Raw genomic sequence first — 12,233 nt, forward strand, 5'->3', positions numbered from 1 at the left:
GAACAAAGAGAGTGAATCCACTGGAATTCATTTATTTTGTCCTCAGAAAGGCAGAGGGTGTTGCTGAGAACTCACTGAACTGAACTGAGAACTCACTGAAAGCTGGTATACTCACAGGTAGAGTTTGTCACAGTGAAAGGAAACAGATTAGTTAGCCAAGGGAAGAAATGTATGGGGCAGAGTCCCAAAAATTCTAAGTACGAGTCTTCCAGTTGTCCTCTCCCAGGGGAATCATGGACAGCATTAACTTTCCTGGGTACTGTGTGTGATGGTACTCATGGAGTATTGGCAACCAGAGAATCTGACCTGAGCCTTGGTGTCCAAAGTTTTTACTGGGACTTGGTCATATAGACCTGATTGGCTGACCCCAGTCTCTAGCCTCTCCAGAGGTCTAGCTGATAACACATGATCCAAAGTCCTCATTTCCCCCCAATCACATTGCTAGACTGTCTAGTGTGGCCAAAGACCCCCAGGTAAACACTTTTTTAGGACATTCCAAAGGCTTAGAGCTTATTTCTAGGAGCCAAGGGCAAAGGCTACCAAGAGCAAAGGCTACCCTCCCTTTGAGCAAGGTTAAATTCGTTACTATGTACTCCCTCTATTAGATTGCAGGTTCTTTGAGGTCACAGACCTGGTCTTATTCATCTGGCATTGTGCCTGGCACTTGTATTAATTAGTGTTGGTTGGGTGAATGAAATGATGAACTGGAATGAGAAGGCAGTCTGAGGGACAGCCCCTCTCTTCTCTACTGCATAGAGTAGTGACCCTGGAGAGGAGGCTGAGTGGAGGTATGTGGTGGACTGCTAATGGGTGGTTGAATATACTGTAGAGTTCTAAGAATATGAACTGTGGTTCTGTGAATGTGCCTAAAAGGACAACCTGAAAACTTTTCAGGATTGAAGCTATAGATTTCCAGCAAGGAAATGAGTAAAAACCTCACAATACATATTTTTAAGCAGATGTGGTCATTTGTTTTATGCCTTCTGATATGTAGGGCAGGAAAAGTAGAGAAAAGCCTTGAGATTTTGGCAACAGTATGACTGCTTGCTTTGGTAAGACTCACTGATTTCTGAGTTCTGCCCTGTCTTAGGATTCTGTGATTACACCCAGTCTTTACATCAAAACAGAACTAATTTTAAGGGGCGCCTGGGTGGGGCTCAGTTGGTTAAGTGTCTAACTCTTGATTTTGGCTCAGGTCATGATCTCGTGGTTGTGAGATCGAGCCCTGCCTCAGGCATTACCCTGAGTGTAGAGCCTGCTTAAGATTCTCTTTCTCTCTCTCTGCCCCTCTCCCCCATTTGCTCTCTCTCTCTTTAAAAAAAAATACAGAGGGGTGCCTGGTAGCTCAGTCAGTTAAGCAACTGACTTCAGCTCAAGTCATGATCTCACAGTTCATGAGTTCGAGCCCCACATAGGGCTCTGTGCTGACAGCTTGGAGCCTGGAGCCTGCTTGGAATTCTGTCTCCCTCTCTTTGCCCCTCCCCTACTCACATTTTGTCTCTCTCTCAAAAATAAATATTAAAAAATTTTTTTAATTAAAAAAAAAAGAACCAAATTCATTTAAAAATTTTGTTTCCCACCAAGTCCTGAGAAGTTTGGTCTTGGGTCTTGATTTGATTGTGACTTACCCCGGGCTCCCTCCCCAGTGGGTCCACTGCAAGGCAGAGGCAAGAAGGGCCTGGGAGAGCTGAGAGGTTGGCAGTAGTGAAGACGAATTAAGAATAGCCTCCCCCAGGGGTCCTGGGTATCTCAGTAGGTTAAGCATCCAACTCGATTTGAGCTCAGGTCATGATCTCACGGTTCATGGGTTTGAGCCCCACGTTGGGCTCTGCACTGACAGTGTGGAACTTGCTTGGGATTCTCTCTCTCCATTTCTGTGCTTCTCCCCTGCTGGTTCTGTCTCTTTCAAAATAAATAAATAAACTTAAAAAAGGAAAAAGCATGGCCTCAGGCAGAGCTTCTGGGTGGCTCAGTCGGTTAAGTATCTGGACTCTTGATTTCAGCTCAGGTCATGATCTTGCTGATTAGGGGTCTCACTGAGCAGGAGATGAGAAGAGACAAAATTTGAAACCTGGATAGTACTTCTGGCTAAGACTTGGCACAGACTATTAACATTTGTAGCGAACTTCCTCCCTTCTTCCTTCCCTCCGGCTGGCGGTCCTTCAAGTCTGCCCTCTGTCTCCCTCTGCTTTGGCCCTGCAGGTTTTCTCCCCAGTCAGACCCGGGAAATAAAAGATGAAACTCCAGTCTGTCAGTTCTGCTTCTCTTTGGCAACTTTAACAAAAGCTTTTATAAGGGAGGAAGTTGAAACTGGTTCAAACAAGGTTCTGTCTATTTGTGGACTTAATTTGTCCATTCTGCTCTGGACTCCCATAAGTCAAAGTGAGTGAAAGCAGTGGAACTCAGATGGTACCTCCCTCTTATATCCAATGTTTTCTCATAAGCAACTAAGTCTCCAAGGTAACCAAACCAGTTTGGTATTCTCTGGTAAAAACTGGACCTTGTTGGCTAGAAAGGACAGATCCATTCTTTTAGCAAACATTCAGTACCACCTACTGGGTACTGTATATTGTGCTAGGTTCTAAAGAAAGAGTAATGACTAAGACATGATCCCTGCCCCCAAGGAACTCATGATCTAGTGGGAGAAATGGACAAGGAAGCAAATAATTAGAGTGTTAAGTAAACTCTAGACACAGGTGTAAGGTGTGGAAGTAACATAGAATAGTGACTGATTAACCTGTGATTTGGGAGTGGCACATAAGGTGTCAGATGAGAAAATTGTATGAGGAAAGAGCCAGCTCATGTTCTCATTAAAAACAAAAACAAAAACAAAAAACAAAAAATGGCCAAGAACAGCAATAGGTAAGGACTGATCCCTAGAGTATTTGGGGTAATGGGGGAATGTAATCTACGTGGGATAAGATTTTTCATCTTTCTTGCAGGGCTCACCTTCAGCCATTCTAGTGGTGGTAGATTTAGCCTATGAGTAAACAAGAAAAAAAATGTATAGCCTAGACCCTGGTTAGCGGTATTATTTACTTATTTACTGTATGTCTGTTTGCCTTTTAGAAAAATAGCAGTAAGAATTTTGGGGGATCTTTTATAGCCAAAACATGTGTGTATAGCACAATACATCTTTTCCACAGGCAGTAGATATTTTGGAGCAATGTTTGAGAGGAGCTTTGGATTTTAGTTTATTATTTAAAAAAAATTTTTTTTAATGTTTATTTATTTTTGAGAGAGACAGAGACAGAATGTGAGTGGGCTGGGGCAGAGAGAGAGGGACACACAGAATCGAAGCAGGCTCCAGGCTCTGTGCTGTCAGCACAGAGCCCGACGTGGGGCTTGAACTCACGAGCTGTAAGATAATGACCTGAACTGAAGTCAGAGACTTAACTTACTGAGCCACCCAGGCACCCCTGTTTAAAAAAATGTTTAAAAAAGTTTTTATTTGTTTTTGAGAGAGTGGGGGAGGGGCAGGGAGAGAGAGGGAAGCAGGCTCCACGCTGACAGCAGAGAGCCCAATGTGGGGCTTGAACTCCCAAATCGTGAACTTATGACCTGAGCTGAAGTCAGACACTTCACCGACTGAGCCACCCTGGTGCCCCTTTATTATTTATTTTTGAAGGTGGTTGTCTTCACTGATTGATTCATTCAATAGATTTAGAAAGGCCTGCCTACTAGGTACTGGGCTCTAGATACTGAAGGGCCAGGGGCCAACAAGATACAAGTGGTTCCTGACTTTCTGGAGCTTACTGTCTCATAGAGCAGCAGAGACTAGGCTGATGGACGTAGAAACAAGGTCACAGTTAGGAACAGTGATCAGCTCTCTGATAAAAGAATAAGAGGGCACTGTGAGAGAGAGCAACAGGGAGTCTCAGTGTAGGGAGTAGCCAATGACGATCTTGCTGAGGAGGTGACTTTTGAGTTGAGACCTTAAGGATGAGTCAGATTTGTCTGGTGAAGAAGGTGGGAGGAAGGGGAGGATAAGGTTTCTAGACAGAGACCTGAACCCTTTGCTTTAAAAGCAAAAAACAGGGGGCCCCTGGGTGGCTCAGTCAGTTAAGCATCCAACTCTTGACTTCCAGCTCAGGTCATGATGTTTTGGTCATGATCTCACATGGTCCTGAGATTGAGCCCATGTCGGGTTCTGCTCTGGGCCTGGGTGTGGAGTCTTCTTAAGAGTCTCTCCCCCTCTGCCCCTCCTCTACTCACACACATGTGCTCTCCTTGTCTCTCTCTCTCTCAAAAATTAATTAATTAATTAATTAATTAATGTAAAAACCAAAAGTGCAATTCATAACACCCCTCCTGCCAACATTCCTCTTTGTTTTTACTTTCAGATTTCAGTTCATGTTAATTTAATAAAAATGTGATTTTTGTCTGTCACCTATATTTGCCCAACCCTATCCTCACCTTCCTCCCGAGGCCCTGCAGCCAAGCATTAAAAAATCTGAGGAGGCTATGTCAATACATGTGGATCTACCTTTATATTTTTTGTAAAATGATAATTTCAGCTATCTCATGCTGTGATGGTGAGATTAGATGAAGTCATTTAGAACAGTGCTTGGCACATGGTAGGGACACAAATGTGAACTTAGTATTTCAGTGTATGTGTGTGCTGTAATTTCATCACTGAGTTTTCTATTGATGGACCATTATGTTGTTTCCAATCATTTGCTATTAGAAACCATTTGGCATCCCTAAGATTTGATTGACTATGATAACAGATAGTACCATACTTGATTTTGTTGGTTCAAGTGTGCAGTTAAAGGCAAGCCTTTGTACTCCGATTCTCCTAGGATTACTGATGAAAGCAAATCCAGCCAGCTCCCTTGTTCTTAGTTTTGTTACCCCTGTGTCTGCTCAGAAACTTCCAAACGTTGTCCTGTTAGGACTATGATAGGCAGCAGTTCTGGAGAGCTGTCCTCTTACACACCCACACGCCCACACACACAGCTGTGCCTCTGAAAACACTGCTGAGTTTTCTCTCCTAGCTCACTCTGTTAGATTTCTCCCTTTATTTACTTATTTTTCTTAATTTTTCAAAAAATTTAATGTTTATTTATTTTGAAAGAGAGGCAGAGTGAGAGCAGGTGAGGGGCAGAGAGAGGAGACACAGAATCCAAAGCAGGCTCCAGGCTCTGAGCAGTCAGCACAGGGCCCAACGCGGGGCTCAAACCCACGGATCGTGAGATCATGACCTGAGCTAAAGTCAGAAGCTTAACGCACTGAGATACCCAGGCGCCCCAAACCTCTCCCTTTATTAATTCTCTTCACCTGATCCCTGTACTAGGACTTTAAATGCCTGGATCCAAGTTCTAGCCCAACACTAATTAATTAGCTAGCTGTGTGACTTTGAAGAAATCACTGACCCCCAGTGTCCTGAGAATCACTAGGCAAAACTTCTCCTGTGTACACTCAGCAGTGTGTGCTTGCTCAGGTCCCGCTATTTCCTACTCCAGCTTAGTTCTAGAGCCATTCGCCTGCTCTGGGAGAAAAACTATATTTAAGTTACTATTTAAATTTGGGGGGGGGGGGAGATTATATATCCACAGCAAGATTTAAACACGCTATGCTGTTGGAAGCCAAAATAGTAATTACTCTTGAGGAGTAGTGACTGGGAGGGGACATAAGGGGGATTTTGGCAAGTTGGGAATGTTCTATTTCTTTTTTTTTAACGTTTATTTATTTTTGAGACAGAGAGAGACAGAGCATGAACAGGGCAGGGGCAGAGAGAGAGGGAGACACAGAATCTGAAGCAGGCTCCAGGCTCCGAGCCATCAGCCCAGACCCCAACGTGGGGCTCGAACTCACAGACTGTGAGATCGTGACCTGAGTCAAAGTCGGACACTTAAGCGACTGAGCCACCCAGGTGCCCCAAGGGAATGTTCTATTTCTTGATCTGTGTGTTGGTTATATGGGTGTGCTCAGTTTATGAAAATTCACCATGCTGTATGCTTCACCTTTCTGTATGTATGTTATACTTCAATAAAAAGTTAGCAAAAAAAGAAAACCAAAAACTTAAAATGTGCAAAAGACCATATAGGGAAAAGTCCCTCTTTCCCTTCTGTTCTCCTGACTCTGGCTTCTCCTCTTGAAAGACAATCAAATCAGTGATCTTTTCCTTCCTTCCTTCCTTCCTTCCTTCCTTCCTTCCTTCCTTCCTTCCTTTTTCTTTCTTTTTTTCTTTTTATGTTTATTTTTTTTTGAGACACACACACACACACACACACACACACACACACACACACACAGTGCAAGCCGGGGAGGGGCAGAGAGGGAAACAGAATCCAAAGCAGGCTCCAGGCTCTGAGCTGTCAGCACAGAGCCTGACATAGGACTCAAACTCACAGACCATGAGATCATGACCAAAGTCGGATGCTCAACCAACTGAACCACCCAGGCACCCTAACCAGTGATCTTTCTTCTGTATCCTCCCAAACCCTTTCTACCTATAAATAAGGTTATATGTTCTTTTTTTTTTTTGTACAAATGATATCATTATGTACACTATTTGAGTCTTGTTTTTTTTTTAATTTTTTTTAATATTTATTTTTGAGAAAGAGAGAAATAGAGCACGAGCGGGGGAGGGGCAGAGGGCAAGAAGGAGACACAGAATCTGAAGCAGGCTGCAGGCTCTGAGCAAGCTGTCAGCGCAGAGCCTGATGCGGGGCTCAAGCCCACAAACTGTGAGATCATGACCTGAGCCAAAGTCGGATGCTCATCCGACAGAGCCACCCAGGCACCCCGAGTCTTGTTGTTTCTACTTCACAATATAACTCAGGGATCATTCCATATCCTTACATGTGGAAGAGACCATTGTGTTGTTCATTGTTGTAACCCCAGTATGTACTGGGGTTGGCAAATCCAGTGCTTGGCATGAAAATATACTTGTTTAATAAATAGATTGCCTTCCAGAGAGGTATCCGGTTGCAATACTGAAACCGTAACTCTTGTATGGGGTGATGAACTCAACCAAGAGTCAGCTTTATTGGTGCAAATAACCCGAGATAGAAGAAACAGATCCAAGTTCCAGGGGTTTCTTGTTTTATTCATGGCAAATTATGCTCAGAAACTGACATTATCTTTGCCAATAATTTAACACAGGTTCACTGCATGACTTATAATTTATAATAATATTTCACAAGCCAGTAGCACACAGGATAATATCTCAATAAAGTCAATAAAGAAATAGCATAATCTAAACCAATGATAGATTAATTACACTATCGTTGCAGACAAAGGGACGATGAAAGAGATGAATGAAAGTCCAAATTTAGATGATGTGTACATTTCTACCAGTTGGTTCTTGGTAGAGTCCAACTAAAAGCGAGGTGTCCGCTGCCAGCGTAGGTCCCTCCCTGCTTGGGGCATGTGGCTATCAGGCTATGGTTGGCAGCCATAAGGGGGCTGCTCTGAAGGTTATGTCTTCAGAACATTTACATATCTTGTGCCACTGCCTACAAGGAGTAGCCTGGCCGAGGCAGGAACAGATGTCCCTTCTCTTCCTCAGACTGCTGCACAGCTTACCACCACTGCTGACTAAGAGTAGGCCACAGTAGGAGCAAATGTCTCAAGATCTTTGGAAACCTATTTAGATCAGCAAAGAGTAGCCTTGTCCAAACTGAACAATCTAGAGTTACTGTTCAAACCTCCTGGTTTTTAAAGTTTAAAAGTCCATCACATGATGGACACCACTGGTGTTTCTATGGTGTCAGTGACGTAATGGTCCTCTTTACTCCGGGTGCAAGAGTTCGATAAGAACGTCCTAATACCAAACTTCAAAACAATTTCATCAAGACAAATTAAAACCACAAATAACTTTGTTCCAAAACATGGATCTGAAATCGTGACGAGTCAGTGCACAACATTTTTCTAACCAAGGGCAACTTGAAGTTCTTATTTTAATGATGCAGAAATGAGATGAAGTCAGTGGTTGCTTCTGAAATCCTCGAAGGAGCATCAGAAGCCAGAGCACCTTCCTCTGTTGTCTGAAGACCTCTCCCTTGGATGTCTCTCCTAGCTCTCCAGGGCTTCAGCCATTAGGACTAGCTGTGGCTTGTTAGCTGGATCCCTTTTGGAATATTTCTTTTTGGACTGAAATGATGCAACAACATACTAGACCAGCCCTGCCTTCCCTGTGCCTCTCCTACGGATCCCAAGACTGTCCTGTAACACCCTTCACGCTCTTTGCTGTGATTGCCCAAGTGAAAACCCAAGGTTTGCAAAGGCTGTGTAATTCCGGCATCAGGTTTGAAATCGGATGCTGCTTTTGTGAGGGACTAAAATTAGCCATCCTGGTTATGGATTACAGAATACGCGCAACAAAGAGAAAGTGAGAGCAGGGTCTGTTCCTTCACCAGACCTCCTGGACGTCGCAGGCAACCTTTACAGGGTCTTCCAGTCAGCAAGTGACATGGAAACAGATGAGGATTGGTGGGTCCCTCACACGACGGGGCAGCAGCAAGTAACCCCGGCGAGGTGCCCGACAGCAGCTCGTTTTCAAACGAATGTATTCTCTTCCTCCTCCACGGAACTGAACCGTAAAACTCACGCCCCTTTCTTCCTCGTACCCCATCCTCGCAGCCCGGAGTCGCCGAAGCCCCTCCCAGCGCCGGTCCCTCCGGTCTCCCCTCCCCCGCCCCCTGTTTCCCCCGCCTGGGCTCCTCTCTGTCTCCCCCTCCCGGACAGCGTCCGCGCTCGGCCGGCCCTCCCGCCGCCTGTTTGTGAATGAGACGCTCAGTTTCTCAATGGAGCCGCGGGGGGCTCGGGCGGACGCGGCGCGGCCGCAGCGCTGGCCCTGAGCCCGGAGGGGGGCGCCTTTTCCTCGCTCCCTCCCCTCTTCCCTCCCTCCCGCCGCCGCGGCTTTTGAGGAACGGGACTGAGAGGCCGCCGCGCAGGTCGCCGGGGCCCGCATCCCCGAGGACTCCGCCTCACGCTCCGGAGGAGCCGGAGCGCGGCCGGGGGAGCCAGACGCCGAGGAGGCCGGCGGCCTTCGGGAAATTTCCGCCGAGACCCTCCACTCTGGGCTTAGAAAGTTCTTGAGTTCGTATTTCCTTTTTAAATCCCGGTTGGCTATTAGCTCTTCGCCGGCACCTTTTTTTTTTTTTTTTTTCCGGGAGAGGAGGGGGAGTGCGGGGAAAGGAGAGAAGAAAATAAAAAAGGATTTCCGCCCGGAGAGAGCGACAGTTGTGAGAGCTCTTCCTTCAGGAGACAGGAGCGGCGTTCGCGGCCGCCGCGGGCGCCCGGCCCCGCCGGCCCCACCATGCGCGAGCCGGCCTCCGGCTGTTGAGGCACGGAGACGCGGAAGCGTCGGCCGGCAGCACCGGGCTCTCGGCGCTCCCGGGCGCGTTCGGTCGGCCGGGCGGCGGCGGCGACGGCGGCGGGATGGAGCCCGCGACCGCGCCCCAGCCCGACATGGCGCCGGAGCTGACCCCGGAGGAGGAGCAGGTAAGCGGGGCCGCGGCCGCGGCGGTGGGTGTGTCCGGACCCCCGAGGCCTAGGCCGGCCTCTGCCCGCGGAGGCCGCGCGCTCCACGGCCCCCGGCCCGCGGGTGCCCCTTCCCCCGGCGACCGCGCCCCAGGCCGTCAGCCCCCGACCCGGGGGACGCCGCGGGACGCAGCTCCCGGCCTCTTCGGTCCCTTAGGCTTACGGGCCTCAGATCGCCCCCTCCCCCCATCCTGGTGGTAATTCAAGTTCCTCGGACTGGGGGGCCTCCCTTTCCCTCCCACCACCCTCGACCCCCGACGTTTGCTGAACACCTACTTGCCTTCGGGCCCTCCACCCCTATAAATGTTCAGCTTCTTTCCTTAAGGGTTTGTGGTTTTTTAAGGACAGGCAAAGTCCCTTTTGGGGGGAGGATTCCTGTGGGCAACATCTCCCCACCCGAGGAGAGTGGTGATAGGCAGTGGGTACGTAGATGCCCTAGATTTTCAGATGAGCCCCTCGGGCTTCTCACAGGGCTGTGGCAGGCCTACTTGGGCAGATTCTGGAAGATCCAGGCCTCATGCACCCGAAGCCCCTGGCCTGGACCGCCCTATTCAGCGCTCTCAAACTGGGCGCATCCCCTCACCCCCACTTCCCTACCCACCCTCCCATCTCATCACGCTGTCTCCATCTTTCTGGAGCCTATGTTGAGCTCCATTGTCCCTTAAAGCTTATGACCTTCAGTTCCCAGGAGGAAGTGGTTTGCGGTGTCATTCTGGGGGTTTGGGTAAGGGAAAAGCCCAGGGCCCTTGTATCTTTCCCTCCCCCACATTCCTTTTGGGGAGACAGGGACCACTCCTTCAGAGGAAGATTGGAAAATCTGCTAGCTGAGATTGGGAACCCTAAAGACTTTCGCTATCTCTTCCTTGGCACTGCCCATACCCGGCTTTAGCTATGCTCAAATATAGCCATAGTCTGATTTCATGTTTAAAAAAACGAAAACCTGAAATAAGAAAAAGATGAACCATACTGGTAACCCGTTTCAGGCCCTTCAGCCCTTATTCCCAAGGACCACATTTGGTAGCACAGTCTCTAGGGTGGAGACAGTCCGATTTTACAAACTAGTATTAGTTAATGGGCTTAAGACCTGATTTTTAAAAAGCTCTTGACTTTTCTCCTTATTTGCGGAGATGACATTTTTCACATTTGGCCTCAAACCACTATCTTGCCTTTTCACGCCTTGAGATAAAATCAGCATGGGAGAAAAAAAAAATTCTGCTCTGTAGGAGCAGTGGTAACATCCTGGTATCTGCAGTTGAGTGTTAATAAAATGCTAGTCAAGGCCTAGTGCAAGCAGGTGGCCAAGGAGCCTGTCCTTCCAGAATTAGGGAAATACTTCAGTACTAAGGTTGTGGTGTTGATTTTAAAGAGGCAAAACCCGTTCACTTCTTTTCCTTGGATTAGTCAGATTTAGAGTTTCTATGTTTCTATGACTTAAAGACATTAGCATTCCACTATGAAAATGGGATTAGGTTGCAAGTTAAAAAATTAAAACCAAGGAAAGCAAGTATTGATAAAGTCAGTGCTTTACTCTGTATAGAGTATTTGCATATACTTTTATAGTGTTTAGTAAAATCTTTGTATTTAGTGAAAATCTTTTACAGTGAATAAACGTGATGGGCATTAGTAAGGACTGGATGGTAACAGTAAAATATTTTTATATTAAGATCAAGAAGGTATGTGGGTTTTTAAAATCATACCTTTTCCTACAAAATGTCAGGTTTTCTACAAGCATTTCAAAATGTTGAAGCAAACATAAAAGTAGTAGCATAGTTCCAATTATTGTGATTGTAATGAAATTGTAAAATTTCATAGTTTAATATCACATAAGAGCACTCTTCACTGTTATGATTTATTTAGACTATGTTAAGCAGCCGCAAATTCATGTTGGTCTTATCTAAGTAGCGATCATGGGATATGACACATTCATTTCATAATGCTGCCCCATTGCTGAAACCAATTTTATTTATTTCTTATCAAAAATTTTTTAATGTTTTATTTATTTTTGAGAGAGAGAGAGACAGAGCGCGCGAGCGAGCGAGCAAGCGTGAGGCGGGGGGAGGGCCAGAGAGAGGGAGACACAGAATCATCCAGAGCAGGCTCCAGGTTCTGAGCTGTCAGCACGGAGCCTGACCTGGGGCTCAAACTCAGGAACGCCTTGAGATCATGACCTGAGCTGAAGTCGGATGCTTAACCAACCCAGCCACCCAGGTGCCCCTCAAACCAATTTTAGAACTTATTTTAAAGCTTGTGGCAGAATCTTTCAGATATCTTCAGTGTTGGAAACATCTTATCCTTTCGAGGGTCAATTTGCTTTTTGGAAATACCAATCTTTTGGAATCTTATAAGTAAAGGATCACACTAGGTTAACACAGATTCAGGCGAAAATGAAATACATTTATGCATTTAGGTCCTTTTGGGGGGTAGGTAACTAACTGCTTTAAAGATGTTTCTGGAGCAGATCTCTCCTGAATGGTATATTCTTGTATATAGTCATGTGAATCAGAAACCCGGAAGTTTCTTGAACATTTTGCTTTCCCTCAGGCCCTGTACACTACACATCATCAGATTTTCCTGAATATCTCTCGAATTCATCAACTTCTTCCACTATCACCATCACCCTAGTCCCCAAGCTGTTGTTAAATGTATCCTTACAGAACTTTTGTTTCCTACCTGATCATCTGCATTCCTTACTCTTATTCCAGAAGGCAAAAGCAAATTGAAAATCTCATTGTGTCTCTAGT

General features: G+C 46.2%; 1 protein-coding gene across 2 annotated transcripts in view; it reads left to right on the forward strand.

Annotated features, from left to right (window-relative positions):
• Positions 1-9,246: 9,246 nt before the first annotated feature.
• PTPN9 (protein tyrosine phosphatase non-receptor type 9) overlaps positions 9,247-12,233 on the forward strand; it is an 81,997-nt gene continuing 79,010 nt past the window's right edge. The window contains exon 1 of one of the 2 annotated variants that reach the window (XM_042988352.1): positions 9,247-9,453. In XM_042988352.1, the coding sequence (XP_042844286.1) occupies positions 9,391-9,453 (63 nt within the window). In that variant the 5' untranslated portion in view covers positions 9,247-9,390. The remainder of the gene's footprint in view (positions 9,454-12,233) is intronic. The other variant, XM_042988351.1, reaches the window with a different exon arrangement.

The sequence above is a fragment of the Panthera tigris genome, chromosome B3 (assembly GCF_018350195.1).
Source record: "Panthera tigris isolate Pti1 chromosome B3, P.tigris_Pti1_mat1.1, whole genome shotgun sequence".
Classification (NCBI taxonomy): Eukaryota; Metazoa; Chordata; class Mammalia; order Carnivora; family Felidae; genus Panthera; species Panthera tigris.